Source organism: Ambystoma mexicanum, chromosome 5q (assembly GCF_040938575.1).
Source record: "Ambystoma mexicanum isolate Mex_15411 chromosome 5q, UKY_AmexF1_1, whole genome shotgun sequence".
In the NCBI taxonomy this organism is placed as follows: Eukaryota; Metazoa; Chordata; class Amphibia; order Caudata; family Ambystomatidae; genus Ambystoma; species Ambystoma mexicanum.
Window position 1 is genome coordinate 685,660,001 of NC_090933.1, and position 17,872 is coordinate 685,677,872.

The 17,872-nt window shown below is 45.2% G+C and overlaps 1 protein-coding gene across 4 annotated transcripts in view; it reads left to right on the plus strand.

Annotated features, from left to right (window-relative positions):
* Positions 1-17,872, plus strand: part of CSPP1 (centrosome and spindle pole associated protein 1) — a 1,841,309-nt gene that overhangs the window by 385,570 nt on the left and 1,437,867 nt on the right. For 3 of the 4 annotated variants that reach the window (XM_069621145.1, XM_069621146.1, XM_069621148.1), the window contains exon 5: positions 1,544-1,624. The exons of the other annotated variant lie outside the window; for it this stretch is intronic. In XM_069621145.1, coding sequence (XP_069477246.1) covers positions 1,544-1,624 — 81 coding nt within the window. The remainder of the gene's footprint in view (positions 1-1,543; positions 1,625-17,872) is intronic. 4 annotated transcript variants of the gene reach the window in all.

Consider the following 17,872-nt stretch of genomic DNA (forward strand, 5'->3'; position numbering starts at 1 on the left):
CATCCCTGCTTTCCTACTCTCAGCAGATTGGTCTGAGTAAAGGTCTTGGGACCAGAAAGAGTCCGGATTTTGCCTTTCTTCCATATATTTGTGTGATGTCATGAATTTTGGGGGTGGGTGTTCAATTTGCAACCCCTACATTCCAGTGCATCCAAATATACCAGGGAAAATTAGCGCTTTTGCTCCTCCAAAAAGGCCAGTGTCCGGATTTTGCCTTGGTTATCAGTCCTATGCTATTCACATGCCCCGTAGGTGTTGCCAGTAATCTACTGTGGTGCGCCACAATGTTCAGTGGGCCTCACCGCCTAAATCCCGGATCATCCTCCCCTTAGTAAAGGCCTTTATGTTGGGAATCCTCCGGGAACCATTTGGTAGTTTAGTGGGAGGGTCCCTCCGTAACCTCTTGCCTTTTGGATTCTGCTTTAACCAGCATCCAGGAACCTTTAATTCCTCCCTCTAGATTCCACTCCTCTCAGCTCCTGGTCCTCACCCGTGATTGAGCCCAAGAGTGAGGGCTTTGTAGTCTTTCCTCAAAGGCGCAGAGCCTGGCCACCTATTAGGCCCACTATCTGGGGGGTTAAGGGGAGGAAGAAGCTAACCAAATCCTTTCAACTTCGAGAAGGGCCTATGGAACGAAAGTACATGGCTCACTGTGTGCCCATGAGCACGATTACATTGATCCCACCTACATCTTGGGGATGTCCACTCAACCTCCAAGAGCTCAGTCAGCCCCCTGAATTGCCTCCTCTCTGAGCTTTAATGATCCGCCCCAGGACCACCACTGCATCTTCGGGAGTTAAGCTCCCCCTTTGCCTGGAGGCTCTGTTTGAGGCTCATGTCTACTGTATCATTTTGGGGTTGCTGGAGATCTTCTACAAGGCAGCCATTTCCGTGCCACTGGACACTTGCACCTCGGCCAGCCGGCACTCTTTGACTCTACTAGTCTCCAAGGACAAGAATTAAAACAAGTGTTGCCAAATATATCTGTCATGGTGCCAACATGCCTAGTGAAGGCCTTTTAGAACTGCTTCCTCCTTTTAAGATTTTTGTTGCCCACATTTCACCTCTCCAGCTCTTTTCCCCTCTTTTTCGATGTGTTCTGTGCAAACCTCTGCTCCATCACTTAGCACAAGACCTAGCATGGTCATTTGTTACTGTGTAATGTCCTAGTCAGTGAGGTTTTCTCTCTTTATGTATCATTCCAGACATGCATTTGCAAATGATGATTTGATATTTTATTTTAATGAATGTTCCGATATTTGCAATGTTTACGCAATATTCTTGAGATTTTGTGTCCAGGCTATGGAGCATAGGACATATTGTGGAGTGGTCTCTGGCAAATCTAAACATTTCTCAAAAAATATTGTCCATATATTAAAACTAGCACAGTATTCTAATTTGTGGCAAAATGTGAAGCTGAGTTAAAGAAGTGGTTATTCTAAAATGTCAAATGACAGTGCAGGTTGTCAATGTAAAACAAGTATTGTGTTTTAAACAGATCTTATTTGCAAGACATTTGATTATTGAATACTTTTGTCCATAGAAACATAATCCATTGACTAGCGAAGTTGATTCAGTTACTCAAGGGATGTCTCTTCCTATTTGGGAGAGACTGTCAGCCAAGGTAAGCCTTTTCATTCATTTGCTTAATTACACTTCTATTGATCTTGAAATATTTAAATCCAGTAAAACCCTGCAATAAATATCTTCCTTCCCTCTCCTCCACATTCATTCTTCAAGGTTTAGGAGGCAGCAACATGCTGTTTGTCGATTTCTTTGCAAATTTTCTTAAATATATTTAACAGAAGGGTAGCCCTATAGTGCGAGGACTGTGTGCAAAGATACTATTTGTTTATTTTTATTTATTGGGATTTCTAAAGCACCCGGAGTCATCGTGGATAGATACAATTTAAGACAAATACATCAGAGGCAGAAATGCAGGTTCAGAGTCAGTGTTGCAGAGGTGTTCCTAGGTTACAGGGGAACCACCTTAGCCATCAAACGTGAGCAGTATTAGTTGAATAGCTTCGTTTTGTATGCCTTTCTGAACATTGAGAGATATGTTATAGCAGACAATGTCCTAACACTTAATTTCAACAAGCATCAATTTTGCATGCTATTTCATTGGTTGGTGCAAGGTGCTGAATACCGCTTTACCTTCAAACCATTTTACTAGAAATTCATAGTATTGAAAGAAAGTTTCTTGCATTTTCTTTAAGAATTTTTTCTTAAATTTGGCGTTTTCTCATTGCCATGTTTTATTACTTCATAATGTTTTGAAATGCCTCATTGGTCACTACAGAATGTGGCTTTTAATTCAAGTTTTGAGGCACCAGTGATGCTCAGTCAAACAACGTATACACTATAAAATTGTCTACTACTACAAATAGCACAGTAATTTGGGAAATGACCGTCCTAGTTCATTAAATATAAATTGAACTGCATGTTGTCCACTCAACACGTTCATGTTTGTAACATTGTTTATATTTTTTGTTTATAAGAGAAATGCGGCGCACTGAGAAATGACCAATGTGGCATTTAAAAACGGTATGAAGTAATAAAACATGGCAATGAGAACGCCAAATCTAAGAAAAAACTCAGAACATGCAATAAACTTTCTTTGAATACTATGAATGTCTAGTCTAGTAAAATGGTTGGAAGGTAAAGAGGTATTCAGCACGTCGCATCAACCAATTAAATAGTATACAAAATTGATGCTTGTTGAAATTCAAATGTTAGGACATGGTCTGTTATAAATGATCTCAAAGACACTTCTTTTTTGCGACTAGTTTTCTGATGCATTTTCTGCATTGTCTATTTATACTGCATTCCTAATGCATCCTGGACCGGATTGGGCAATAACTGATGTCAGTGCATGCAGTTGTGTACACTATGCATAGACCACAATTTTCATATTAAATGATTTTCAAATCCACTCATCATCCGTCACTTAACTTAATGTCCCGGAGTAGAGCTTTAGAATCATGGGTGTCATCCAGGGTCTAGGCCTTCCAGGAGTTATTTTCTGGTGTGGCCATGGATCATCTTCTCACTCAGAATTCCAACAGCCACGCCAGATGTGGACTGCTGCTTCAGTTCAATTCCACTTCTCTCCTCTGAACTCTGCCCAACTCTTCTGGACATGCACCATTGCTGCGTGCCCTCCACCTTCTCTCTGCCCTCATGCTGCTCCTTCAACCCGCCATCCTCGCCTGCACAGTCTGTCCTGCAGACTAAATGCAAAGAACAGACTTAAGATATATAGGTTTTGAGTATCTTTTGCTCGGTGGCCATGGTGGAGTGGCTTTTTACTTTTGTAAGCTAATTCTTTTGGGTTTCCATAGCACCCACCTTGAATGGCCAGGTGCTGACAGCCATATTCTTCTGCAAAGACATACTGGTCTCCAATTTTATTTTGAATCCAGTAAATGCTGGTATTTCTGTCGGAGAAGGCGAGATCTGCTAATCGGGTGAACTTTTATAATGCTCAATGCTGAAAAGGGTAATGCAGACATGTAACTATGCAGAGACTTTTTACTGACACTCCCCAACAGCTACCTTATAGTTTGGCAACATGGCAGTTACAGGGTACCATGTGCGTTCCTGCAAACAGACCGATAGAACCCAAAGGTACAACAGCAAGGGGCTGCCTTTAATTGTGCATAGCCCTGATCAAAGTTATATAGTTGTGTGCTCCCAGGGCGTGATAGCAGATTAATAATAAATATAAGCTGTGTCTAGTTTTGACATGGTCATCCCTGGGAACCTACATTTATAATGGCCAAAAACCCTTTGTAATTTTGACGGCTGAATTTCTAGTGAATCCTTCTGCCAGAGTCCTCTGTGTATTCACTGTCTAACTGAGTTTCAGTCAAAATGGGCCAGTTGTACTCGGCACAAGAGAAGCAGTTTTTCTCTCTGCAAAGGCTGGTCAACTTCTCAGAGAACAGTCTGCCCCAAGAGGGGAGCGAGGGGACCAGTGCTTCAAAGGGCAGGCTCTGCCAGCAAGAGGGAAGCCAGTGTGATTATTCCTTTTTCTGTAGGACAAACAGGACAGAAGGTGGTGTTAGAGTAACCAGGAGAGGAGTTAGTCCAGAGAAGAATACCACCATCTTGAAATCTTCTTGGTCATTCACACTTTCCATGCCTCTCCTCACCTCTGAGTTCTGGGGCTGACATCACCAGCAAAACACACTGATCACAGCAGCCAGGATAAGCCACTTAAAGAAGGCTTGCAATGGGACAAATGCATTGTGGCAAATTAACATTTAAGAGGGTGAGGCCTCCTCTTTAAATGAATCATCTTTGGGCCTTGGAAGAAAGCTTTCGCTTCTTTAGGAGTATTGTCTGTCCAAGGTCATGTGCTGTAGAGGTCAAGATAAAAGCACCATGAAGGGAGAAACACTCTTCCCGGAGTACTACAACCAGGATCGTGCACACTGGAAGTGACAGCCCCATACAACTGATCTCGGACATTCTTGGCTAGGAACGGCAGACGCAAAGGAACAGCCTGCTGCCTCAGTCTGCTCTTCAAGCCAAATCAACCATATTTGAGTCATTGTGAACTGCTGCAAGACCCCAGAAAGCTGCCTTTGTCACGCTATGCATTTCGGCTGCTGTAAACTGCTCTTTGATCCAGACACTAACTTGACCTACTGCAAGCAATTCTTGCCAGTCTTGAAAGCCGACTCAGCCCAATGGAAGCCATCACCTCTCCAGCCAACTTGACCCAGTGGAAGCCATTGGCTCAGCCATCATCTCGCCAGTCTTGCATGCTGACTCTTCCCATTGTGGAAATGTGCCTAGAAGCCTGACTCAATACTTGCAAGCATTAAGATCAAGCCTAAACGTTATTTCATCATCATGATAGTTTTTCGATGCATGTCATAACCTACAAACACATATGCATCACAGACCTTAAAAATGCAGTAATAAAAAAAATGTATAACCCCCCAAGTAAACAACTTTTCAGATGCATCAAAATAGTTTAAAAAGCATAGTTCTGTTAATAAATGACTATTAAAGTGCATAGTTTGGTTAATACTCAGCTAATAAATGGCTAGTAGAGTGCATTGTATAATTAACACATCAAATCTTACAGGGCTGAATAGCTCAAAGTTCTTTCTTGTGGTCCAGTCTTTCTTGTCTGCCTTACAGAGCCCACGTGACATTTAGGATCTCTTTTTAAATATATATTCAGTGAACTTAACATTGCTGCTGCAAATATTGCCCTTTTCCTCCTGTTTTCAGACCCAGAGTACCTCTCATCTTCGTTTACAAATTCTGTGCCTTTTCTTAAAGGGCAAGACTACTGTTTTTGATTTATTTTGTGCCACCGATGGCTGAAGGAGTCTCGGAGATGCTACAAGGGATTTTATTGAATGACTTCTGCACAAGGGCCATCTGTTTCTCTCGCGTCTAGAAAACACCAATCCTACCTAGCCCAGGAGTCCGTACTCCCCCAGGTTAGAATGTGCAGAATATTGATCCCTCCTGTTTTATCCCCCTTTCCTGTTTCTCGTTGGTCATCTAGCCCTGGCCAATCTGGCCCGTCATCCCTGCTTGGGAGGGGATTGGATCATCGGTACAGAAATCTTTAAAGAGCAGATCAAGACCTGCCCCTTTTCGCTGTGCAGCAACATAGTTGGCCTGCACTGCATAGTGTCCAAGTTCGTGTTGGGGGGACTGTGACAATCTCCTCTTGGCAAGGCCAGTGTACTGACCTTGTCACATGTTTGTATTGAGAGGAGCCAGGAATGAGACACAGGGGATTCATGGTAATGTCTAGAAACCTTTATTAAACTAAAAAGGGGGTTGGAAAATGCTTCTTTCCCTACTCTAATAGGTGTTGCACTACCTAAAACCAGAACTAGAGGTCAGTCTGTACAATGTCAAGATGTCCAAAGCAAAACGTCCTGTGTTCAAAGTACTATTCTGGCCCTCACATTCTAAAAATAAACTTTGAGGTGAAAAGGGAAAATGTCTTTGGCCTTGTAGTGCAGAAATGTTCAAAATGGAAATGTGTAACTCCAACACCAAAGTTCCAGAAGGATAAAGTTGCTTGTTCCAGAGGGTGGTTTCCTTCCCCTGGATTTCTCTCCACTTGGTTCTATACATTTAAGAATATCCATTCCTTAAGTTTCTCTTGATCAACAATGCCACTGGTTTACAAAACAACTTTGCTGTTAGTCTGTATCTTGGTAGGATACATGGTGTACTTTCCTGCCAGGAGTCTTATTCTTTAATATGTTTTAACACATTCTTTTTGTTAGTCCTGATGTATCCTTAGAAGAGCTTCCTTATGCAATGTACTTTACATACTGTCCAACTTGACCTTGCCTGGTATGCTTTCTTGCCAGGACTTTCTTATATGAACATGCTTCAGTCTTTGGCTAGCCCCGATGTATCCTTATCAGGACTTTCTCAGGCGATGTACTTTACACACTGTCCAACTTTAATCTGCCTGGTATACTCTCCTGCCAGGGCTTTTCTCATATGTGCAGTGCGCACACTTCCAAACTTGATAGTCTTATATTTGTTCTGTTCTCTCTTTAAGACATAATCTATTGCTCATTCTTTCATATATACTTCATTCACTGTTATTTGCTTTCAACGGGGTTGCCAAAATGCCCTGGTATCCCTGCTTCCCGTGGGTGGACTCTCCGGTTCTTAGTGGCTTGTGTAGGTTCTCCTTTGTCAAGCCTGTGGCGGCTCCTCCGAGTTCTGTTCCCTCTTGCTGTTTCCACCTCGCAGCTTCTGTGCCTCTCATGGCTCCAGCTCGCTGTTCTGCGTCTCTCCCTGCTCAGGCGGTGTGGAACCTGCCTTTTGGTACCTGTGAACGCTCTGAAGCATTTCTTCTTCTGGCGTCCTCGTGCCATCGCCTGCGGTCAGCTCTCTGCCTTTACAGTGAGCCGGTCTGCTCCAGACCTCGCACCAGCCCAACTGTCCCTCAGTCAACACTGATAGGATTTGAGTTCTCCAGCCACCGTCTGTCAGCTGGTTTGCCAGTTTAAAACTCCCAGCATCAGACATGTTCCTGTAATAAGTAGAGCCCAGCTTGTGCTTCTGGCTTACATTGATCATTATTGCTCAGTTAATCTTCTTCATAACAGTGTTTTTGCAATTTAGTAGAGGGAAGTCAGTTCAAAGTCTGGGAAAGTGTTCTCAGTGGTTTTGAAAGTCAAGTCGGTTCTTGATGACTCGTAAGCAGTCTTGGAAAGTGTTCTTGGGAGTCTTGAAAGGCAAGTCAGGATTTGATTACTTGTATATAGAGCACAGGAAAGTGTTTTCAGTACATTTCCTAGGTGAATGAGTGTAGGTATGACATATGCCATGTAGCCGCTCCCAGGGTCTGGATCAGGTAGTGGCTGTAGTCCCTTGGCCACATGAAGAGAGGCCACCACTGGGAAAGGAGCGATGACCCCATCAGATGAATCGCAGTATTTTTAGTCTATTGTTTATAGAACCTTGGCTGGACATATTTGGTACCCCAGTGCTGTTGTGTGGATAGTTGTATGGTAGCAGACACCCCAATTTAAGAATATTGTCTACCCTCGGCCCATGATACCTTTAAAGTAATTGCATCACAGCAGGGCAACAAGGGATGTTGCATGCTCTGAGCCCTCACTTTGCTTGGGCCCATAAGTCAGACCTATGAGCTTGTAAGTGATTTGGTTTAACTACCATGCATCACCTTTTATCATTAACCTTCTGCCAGCAAAAGAAAAGATCCTATGCAAAAACGGGATCACATGCAGATGGTAGAGGTGTTGGTCGTCTTCACTGACATGGTATGCTGCGAAGAAATTGAAGGCCAGGCATATTAATCATTTGAATACAGACTGATGTAATGCATGACCATGTCATCCTGCTTGGGTCCTTGGAAGATTAGAACATCACCCACTGAAGAAATGCCACCCATCCTAACCCTTACACACAGAGTGCTCAAGTTTCCGGTGTCCATTCATGAGAATGCCCACCACTCCTGTTTCTGGCTTCCTCACATATGACCATGGGGAAACCTGAGAGCTCTTCTTACCCTCAATTTCACTCTGCATATTCTTGCCATTAGCAAGCAAGCAGTAACCCTGCGTGATCTGTACATCTGAGCGGACAACTCAGCAAACCCTTTTGCCTGCAGACCCGGCAAAAGGGTTTAGGCCCTCCCTAAATGCACACTGGTCTCAAACAGTGAAAGGAGAAGAATAGGTTACTCAGTGGAACAAAGGGTCAATTTCAAGATTCTATGCTTGATTTTCAAGTGTAAAAATTGACTGGCACCTTCCTATTTGGCCGATACAATCTCCCACTACCACCCCACCAGGTTACTTGAATCTGAGGGCAAGAAACTACTTGTGGTTCCACAATCTCGTTATGTTCTTAGGGGCGATAGACGATTTTCAGTATATGGCTCATGTATTAAGAATACCCTGCCTCTCGAAATAATTTAATTTCAGAAAGCTCTTAAAACCTGTCTCTTCCGGCTTTACAGGGACAGGGTTACCTCCACAAGTTTAAAAGAAATGTGGGTGAAATGGTTGGAGACGGGATAGGATCTTGCGAGTAGGGGTTAGGAATTGGGGGATACAAGGGATGGGGGGGACAGGACGTAGGAAGTGTCATTTTGGGGAGTGGAAGGGTGGTGGGGGAGGGGAGAAGAGGGGGCATGGGGTGGGGGGGGGGTTGATCCTTCTTTCGTATTTGTTATCTGTGAAGAAAATGTAATCATTGTTTAATAAAAAAGAAAATTCCAGTGACCTAGCCCTGGGGCTGTACCTGGTATAATCTAACTGTATATGTTATGATCTGCACCTAAATGCATCTCAGCATGCCTGGAGCGTGTTTTAAATTATTTAAAAAATCTAATTTCGAAACTCTTTCCCCACAAGGACCATTATCTTTTCCAATATGATTGCCTGTGCATAAAACCAGGGATATGAAAAGTAACATGCACTTGCAATCGGTTGGCTTTCAACCAAACTAAGCCTAAATCCATGCATTATGCACAAATTGCTTGATTCATGCTTGTGGGAACAAGTTTTCCCATGGAACTGGAGCTTTGTATTTTTTTTTTTAACTTTTTATTGAATTTTATACCATGTCCAACAGGTAACGAAAGAAAACAATTCCTCCGATTTCCCCTCCCCGCCACCCCCCCTACCCCCACGGCAACGAGCATAAACCTCCTGAATCACTGTCCTGCCGGGCAGACACCCCACGCTCATTGTAGGGCCAATAGTCCAGGCGCTGCAGGCACCACATCACCCTGAAGTCATCCTTAAGGTTCATAATCTATCCCCACTCTGCTGCAAAGCTCTGCACTTTATTGTTCAGGGCGTACGTAGCCCATTCCAGAGCCGCTATTTCACAGATCTTTTGATACCAGTCCTGACACCTAGGCACCTCCGGGCCCCTCCATCTCTGGGCTATTAACAACATAGCCGCCAAGGACAGTATCGTTTTAGCCTTTTCCCTTCCTCTCGGTTCTCCCTCCCCCCGATGTCTTTCGAATTCCTAACAGGATTTGCACTGGCGTTCTTTCATCTCCTGCACCAAAGGCCTGCTCCTGCGCCTTTCGTATCTCATCCCAGAAAGGTTTAATCATGGGGCATTTCCACCAAATGTGTTCTACTGAACCCGCCATCCCACAACCCCTCCAGCACTACTTCGATTTTGTCGGGAACATCCTATGAAGTCTGACCGGGGTGTAGTGCCACCCTAGTAGTATCTTATACCAGATTTCCTGTAATTGTGACCCTTTAGCCAGTTTAGGTATCCTCCTCCATAGCCTCTCCCATTCCGCCCTTGCAATCTCTCGCCCTAAGATTTGTTCTCATTCCCTCATATAAGCCCATTGCGTGCCTGCATTGTCTCGATCTAAGATTTTGTAGATGTTGGCTATGAGGCCTTTCGCTCCATCATTAGTGAGTAGAAATCTCTCGAAAGGCGTGGGCTCTCGTATGGCTGCCACTCTGACCCCTGGGTGTAGAAGCCAGTGTCGTTTCTGCGCATAGCACAACCTTTCCCCCTCCTGTATTGCAAATTCCCTCTTGCATTCATAAAAAGACAGCAATTACCCTCCACGGAACATATCAGCCAGATTTTTACAGGCCCCTTCACGCCACTCAACAAATGCTCCCCTTTCTAAACCTGGGGTGAAGTCCCTATTCTCGAAGATGGGCGTGAAGGGGGAAGGAAAAGTGGTAATCCCCTCAGACCCCGTCAGCTTATCCCAAATGTCGGCCATAAGTTTGGTAATAGAGCTCTCATACAGATGCCGGGGTCTATGCGATTTAGGGAGCCACAGCACCTCCGCCAGATTACGGTGCGCCACCGCTCTCGCCATCCTCACCCATAGCTTGTCATGCAATTCTTCCTCTCCCTTCAACCACTCCCTGATGATGCAGAGTTGAGTTGCTTCGTAATAACGTCGAAAATTCGGCAAAGCCAGTCCTCCCTCTCCCTTGGCCGCCATCAGAAGCCGAATTCCCACCGTAGCTCTTTTCCCCTCCCAAATGAAACCCTTAGTCAGCGATTCCAATTCTTTAAAAAAGCTCGCCGGGACCGGCTGCGGGATCGCCTGGAATAAATATAGCAACCTCGGGAGAGTGACCATCTTTACCACGGCTATCCGCCCCAACCATGACACCCTAAGGCCTCGCCACCTTTGGAAATCTTTCTTAATTGCTTTGAGAAGAGGGTGAAAATTAGCCATATACTAGCCTGGTAGGGACGCCGTGATTTTCACCCCCAAGTAACGAATCCCCCGCGGGCACAACTGGAAAAGGGTGATCCCCTCAACCTTTCCCGCTCCGCCACCCCTAATGTTAAGTTTAACACCTCCGACTTGTTGGCGTTGATCTTTAGGCCTGAGGCTTCCCCAAACGCCTCCAGGAGGGTAATACTAGCCTGAAGTGACTCCCTTGGCGCTGTCAGCATAAGCAGCATATCGTCAGCAAAAGCAGCGACTTTCTGCTGCTCACCCCCAAAGGGGATGCCCTGGATTTCCGCCGCTTCCCTTATTGCTTGTAGAAGCGGTTCTAAATAGATTGCATATAGAATTCGGGAAAGCGGGGAAACCTTGTTTAATTCCCCTCTGCAAGTATACCTGTCGCGAGGCTATGCCGTTTACCATTATTCTAATGGATGGAGCCTGATAATTAGCCCGAACCATCGTCAGGAACTCCTCCCCAAAGCCCATCTTTTCCATAACCCGAAACAGGAAAGCCTACTCCACGCAGTCAAAATCCTTCTTCGCGTCCAGTGCTACCAAGACCACGGGAGTGTTTGTCTTCTGCACTCTTCTGACTATATGGGCCACTCTCCTAATATCTGCGGTTTGCCTGCCTCTAATGAACCCGGCCTGGTCCGGGTGAATCGGGGACGAGAGGATAGAGTCGAGTCTATTCGCCAAGATCTTAGTGTAAATCTTCGCGTCAATATTAATCAAGGCTATGGGGCGATACGAAGCTCTCTTCTGGGTTTTTATGTGGTTTAAGGATGAGGGTAACCTTAGCTTCCTCCATGGAAGGGGCAATTCGACCAGTCTGCCGAAATGAATTATATAGCAATGTCAAGTTCGGGGCCAGCTGAGAAACAAACAATTTATAAAAGGCGGCGGTGTAGCCATCCGGACCAGGCGCCTTATGTGCCGGGAGAGCCCTGATAACCCCTCTGACCTCCTCTTCCGAGATTTCTCGGTCGAGGGCTTCCCTCGTATCCCTACTTATTTCCCTCAACCGTACCTTTTGAAGGAATCGCTCCTGCTTATCAATCCCAGCATGTTGAGAGGCATAAAGAGTCATAAAACTGCACTAGGGCCTCCTGCATATCTTCTTGCCTAGTGATCCGTTCACCTGAACCTAATTGCAACGCCGAGATAGCGTTTCTCGTCTTTTTGCCTCTGAGGATTGTGTCAAAAGGGCATCCGCCTTATTGGCCTTTGCATAATATTTTTGCCTCACAGCTAGAAGTGCCCCCTCTGCTTTTTTTGGTGTGCAATAATTCCAGTTGCCCCACCGCCTTCCTATATTCCCGCATCGCTATCCTGGAGGGGGTGGGGTACCCCCGCCGCCTGTCTAGCCGCTTCCACCTCAGCCTCTAATTGGCATTCCAATGTTTTCAATTGCTTCGCTCGGAAAGCAGACAATGCAATTATTTCTCCCCTAGGAGCTTTGCATTTTAAAAGGTTTTAACTTGTTTTTGTAGATTTATTTTTTGTGCTATTGTGTACATGTTGTTTTTAGGATTGTAAAATATTTTAATCTGTTGGATTTATAAAGCGCTCTCAAGCATACGTGCTTGGATCACGCTGTAGAAAAATGTTAAATGAAGCTTACCTGCTCATTGCCAAATGGTCTATTTCCAACATTAAATTATTGAAACTGACAAGTCCACCACTGAAGATTTCAACGTTGATATTGGATTGCCTCTCAACAGGCTGTGTGCACCTCCTGCAAACCACCTGGTGTTTGATAACCTGATTACCATGTTCTGCAGTTAAAATCACATGTTCCTGTCGCCTCCATCCCTGCACCTCCTGATTATTTCCTGCCTTCGTGACAGGCTTGCCAAGATGGCTAAATTTGTGCTTTGCAAGATCACCTTTCGTTACATATTTAAAGCCACAAAGATTGTATACTTGTTTAAGAAATCCTCAGTAAAAACTGACATATGTAAAGGTAGTGATAAACATATACTGTGCAGCATCCTGTCCTGTTTCCGTGACCACGCACGCAGGAGTCAGAGCAGGAAGGAAGGAAAGATGCACTAAGAAGGGGAGGAGTCGAGAGGGCAGCGAGAATATAATAATGTAAGGGAAAACTCTTACTAATGTAGGGAGTCACTGGTGTTGTCCATCCGGGATCTAACAATGGCGACTACGACGTTGTGAACCACTGCGTTTCCTCTGACAAACCGGGTGCCTGGGGCTGCCTTGATAAGGACCCCATGCTGCTGCCTGCTACACAAGGAAGCACAAGCATGTGCTCGGGTCCGTAAATAGTGTGGCTGATGCAGAAAAAGAAGTGAGCCCCTGCCAGCACTCACTGAGCTGTAAACACTGCGGCTGATCCGGCAAGAGAGCGAATCCCTACTACGATGAGCTGAGCTCTTGCAAAAGCGAAGGCTCTTACAAAGGAGGGACTATTGATCATGAGTTCAAACGGAGGTAAAGACACCAAACTGTATGACACATATGCTCAGTGTAGCACGTGATAATCTGACTAGTCTGTAATACTGCCAGTTCAAACACATAATGTCGGATGCAGATACCGGCTCGGCCACGCATGTTTTCCTCGCCACAGGTTTGCTGTCCTTGGGTCCCACATGACGCTGTACAACTGCAAGTCGTGATGCCATTCAGCATTACTGATTCCAACTATCTAGTACCTCAGTGGGCCAATATATTTAGACGCAATGGGTTTTTGCGCGATGACCGGCGTTTGAAGGGTATTGTGATGTACTCCGTGGGGCCTACAGTAAGTGATGTGATATGAGATGCCAGAGGAAGCCACACATTAGTTTGTCAGGCTGATGGACTTCCTAAAGGCACACTTTGCCCCACATAGAAACATAGACTATAAGAGACATGTGTTCCCCGCTACCATTCAAGCAAAAGGAGACACTTAAGATAACTTTGTAATGAGTCTGCCAACAAGAGTATTGTGATTTTGTCAATTATTCAAATGAGGAGGACCTCTGCTGACAAATAATCGCGGGATGCGTATCCTCCGCGTTCTGGAATACGCAGAAAACAAGAATGCTAGAGGAAATCCTGATGGTAGCGCACACTCAATGGCGATAGACTTGCAGGCTGATAAAACAGAAAAAATGTGTAATCTGCTCATGCGCCAGTATGCCAAGTAAATGTGACACAAAAAGCAGAGAACACACACACAAATGAATGTTCTACAAATTGCAGATAAGACTTTCTGCATGAAGGAATGTGTCCGGCTGTAGGAAATATCTGTGATTCGTATGGTCATGTAAAACATCTTTCAATCCATATGGATATAAGTGACGCACAAGGATTTCTGCGAAACTCGGTGCCACTCCGGCAAGTGAGACGATCACCCGAACAAAGACATTCTTTGCCACAGAGGGCACGGAGGTCAGCGGATCAGCACTGGAGGTCCCCGTCCCATCATACACTCAAACAAGGAGAGCCTCGAAAGGCGTTCTATGCATCACAAAATATGTTATCTTGAATCTTCGTCAGCACGACTTCGACTTACCCAATGGGGAGAGAAACGGAGGATATATGTATGCAGTATGAAATCCGACTGCAATCAAACATAGTCCAACTCTATTGCTTCAATTGACTGGTAGCTCTTGAGAGTTTTTGGTCAACACCAGAGCAACTGTAAATGGGTTCCATGTGGTAATGTCCCTGCAAAAAGGCTTTGTGGCAAAAAAGTTGCTGCAAAAAGGCTGGATACCTTTAAATGTCATGAATGAGGGGGCATACGCAGGGCAGCAATACACCCCTCGTTTCAGATCCGCCAACATCAACATATACCCATATGTCTCCAAAACGGCACTGCCATGTATATGAATGTTTCAGACCACATGCTCTTACAAGGATAAAACAGCAAAAATAAGTGTACGTCATCCAAGGGGACACACCAGGAGGTTGTATCCTTAGTTCAGTTATGCAGACTGAGTTGGTCCACATCCTGTAGCACCTCATGACTGTATGCACATCCAGCAGTGCCAAGGACATGATGATGATGATGATGAAACTATACCTAACTCTATTCCCAGGGTCTTGGTAATTTAAAAGAAAGCCAAATAATGCTACACATGAATGGAGACATTAAACCTACAGTGCAACATTAGAGGCATCTCTCTCAACGTACAATTGCAGGTAAAGGACGAAATAAAGGCACTATTCAACCAGGTTATAATACAACATGCAAAAGGTCTAATGCGCAAAAAATAGGCAGGTGCAAGCATTTGTTTGTGCACAGACATGCTCACCCCGAATCAAGCGATCGAGAGAAACGCATCCGTCACCAAGAATTACTGACAAGATGCATCTTCTGCATGGAGCCACCTTGTTCTTGAAATTAGATTTGAACAAAGGATATCGTCAATTAGAGTGCACACAGTTTCCCGATTTTAAATGACCTTCACAACTCACCTTGGATTGTACAAACAACTTTGCTTTAGGGTTTGGTCAGCGGCTGAAACATTTTAAAATGAAATCTATAATGCCATAAGCCAAATTCTGCAATTATTCTGTTCCTGTGCATATGTGACGCGCGGCCGGGCACATGCCGATCCAGCACCACCAAGAGATCCTCCTCTGGGTAGGCATTTTCATCCACCACCGACATGCTACCCTTGTGACAGATTGCTGTCGGAACCTACACTGCGGAGTGGTTTTTCCATTACGCTGTCCTCCCTAAGGCACTCAGAGCTGGATTCTCCAGTGGTGCCCTAGTATCACCCAGATAACTGTGTCTCCAAGTCTCTACATCAAGGCGTGATTTTTACAGAACAGCTTTGGACTAGACCTCTGGCAGTCGGCTAATACGGAGAAGAAAAAGACTTCTTGGACATCAAGAACCCCATTTATTCAATCCTGATAAAAGCCAGCCCTAGTATAGGGACCTGGTTGAAACTAGTGTTGGGTTGATTTTAAAAAGGACCCCACAAGAGCTCGTTACAGAAGACAAATATTTGATGCTGTCTCTTCTAGTAGACTGATGTTTTGATTGCAATTTTTTTTTAATGAAACCACTACTTCTATATTGAGTTGTCCGAGTACCTATCGTGAAGTCTTGATTAAATAATTCCAGGACTAAGTGTATGTTTGATTTTGTGATTTATTGTTACCTTTCCAATTGGATAAGGGTGGCACCCTGTTTGCACAATTGATGTATGTACTTTTGGAGAAGAAAATGTCTTGTGTTTGTACTAGTGATCATTTGCACACACATGAAATTTGTTTGGAGAATGGCCAATTGTTAGATAAAATGGAAGGTTTGTTGACTTAAAGTTTGTGTATTTTTCTCCAACCTTAGACGCACTTTTATTATGATACATGTTAAGTCATTTATAACGTGCCTGTACACAAGTGTTTCTAGGCACGACAAGACAAGGAAGGGTAGACGGAGAGAGGACAAAACAAACGATCTTACGGCCTTGTGTCATTCAGATAGTTCAAGTGCGATGGGGAGGGAAGAGAAGTGCAAGGAGGGAGGGAGGGAGGGAAGGAGAGTGCAGTGAGTGGCAACATTGCGGTAAGTGCTGCCAGGTTGGTGGCTCAAGTAGGTGCAGGGAGGCAGGGGACTGTAGGGTTGCAGATACAAGTCCCTAAATGGGTGGGAGGCCCGGGGGCAGAGCAAGGGGCTACTAGTCATGCAGGAGCCTGGTGCCCGTGAAGTTCAGTGGATGGCCAGGTTACCAGTTGCCACAGCAGATGGGAGCATCAGCATGGGAGAGAGAAAGCAGAAGCAGAGAGAGGTCTTGGGTTACTTCCGGAACTTTAGGTGGTCCTGCTCAAGTTTGAGAGAGGCGCCAGCCGAGGATAGAGATCTACCCCCCACTCTGCCTGGAGAAGCGTCTGACCCTCAGAGAATTGGAGGTGGATGAGCGGAGGGCTCGAGAAGGAAGATGCTTAGGAAGAGAGTTGGATGTAGTGTGGTCCCTGGTCCCAGAAAGCTTTGTGGACGATGCAGAGGGTCTTGAAACTTGACCCTTGTAGCCACCTGGAGCCAGTGGAGAGATTTTAGGGCTGGATAGATACGATCCCTGGGCTTGAGGCCAAGGATAAGTCTTGCAGTCTTGTTCTGGATTAGTTGCAAAGGGCAAAGAGTAGAGGCATGCAGATTAAGGAGGGGGCTGTTGCAGTAGTCCAGCTTAGAGAGAACCAGGGCTCTGGAGACAGTGAGCTTCTGGGGGAAAGTGGGAGAAGGAAGTATACCTCTGAGGGGGTGCAGCGTGTAGTGGGACTTCTTGGCGATGTCAAAGATGTGAGGAGAGGGTGGAGTCGAAGATGACCCCAGGCCTCGCTGGAAGGTGCAGGTAGAGTGCCCAGTGTGGATGTTCAGTGAAAGAGGGAAAGCGGGAGCAGGGGTCCCAATGAAAAGGATCTCTGTCTTGCTGTCATTAAGGCAGAGCTCGTTGGAGGCACACCATTCCTGAATCGTGGATAGACTGGTATGAGCTCGAGAGCAGAGGGGGGCTAAGGGAAGCCTGAAGGAGAGGTGAGCGTCATCCGCATAACACAAAGTTAGAACAGAAGGTAGACATGAGGTTGGCCAAAGGTGCCAAGTAATGGTTGAAGAGCCAGGGTGAGAGGTTAGAACTTTGGGGAACACCACATATAGAAAGAGAGGTGGTAGAGAGAAAGGACCCATGTTGGACCTGGAAGAGATTGCAGAGAGAGGTCAACCAGGCTAGGGCCTGACCCCTGATGCCCAGGTTGTCACAGACAATTGCTTAGGGTGGTATGTTAACCAGATCAAAAGCAGGGGATAGATCAAGGAGAATGAGAACAGAAGAAAGGTTGGTGTCGAGATTAGAGAGAAAGTCTTCATAGGTGTTCAGGAGAGCAGTTTCCTTGCATCTGGCTGCTCTAAAGCCAGACTGGTGGTCATGGAGACAACCAACAGATGGTGTCCGGTCAAATGGTGGACTACAAAGGCTCGAATGGTCAAAGGATCGACACCAAAGGAGCGAAAACAAAAGGATTTAATTTTTTTTTTTAAATACCATTTTTTTGGGGAGGTTTTCGTTTAGGGAAAAAAGGGTTTTTTACCACAAAAATCGGAGATGGGGGAACCCCCCCAAAATTAAAAATCTTTTTTTCCATCCTTTTGTTTTCGGTCCTTTGGTGTCGATCCTTTGACCTATAACCCCAACA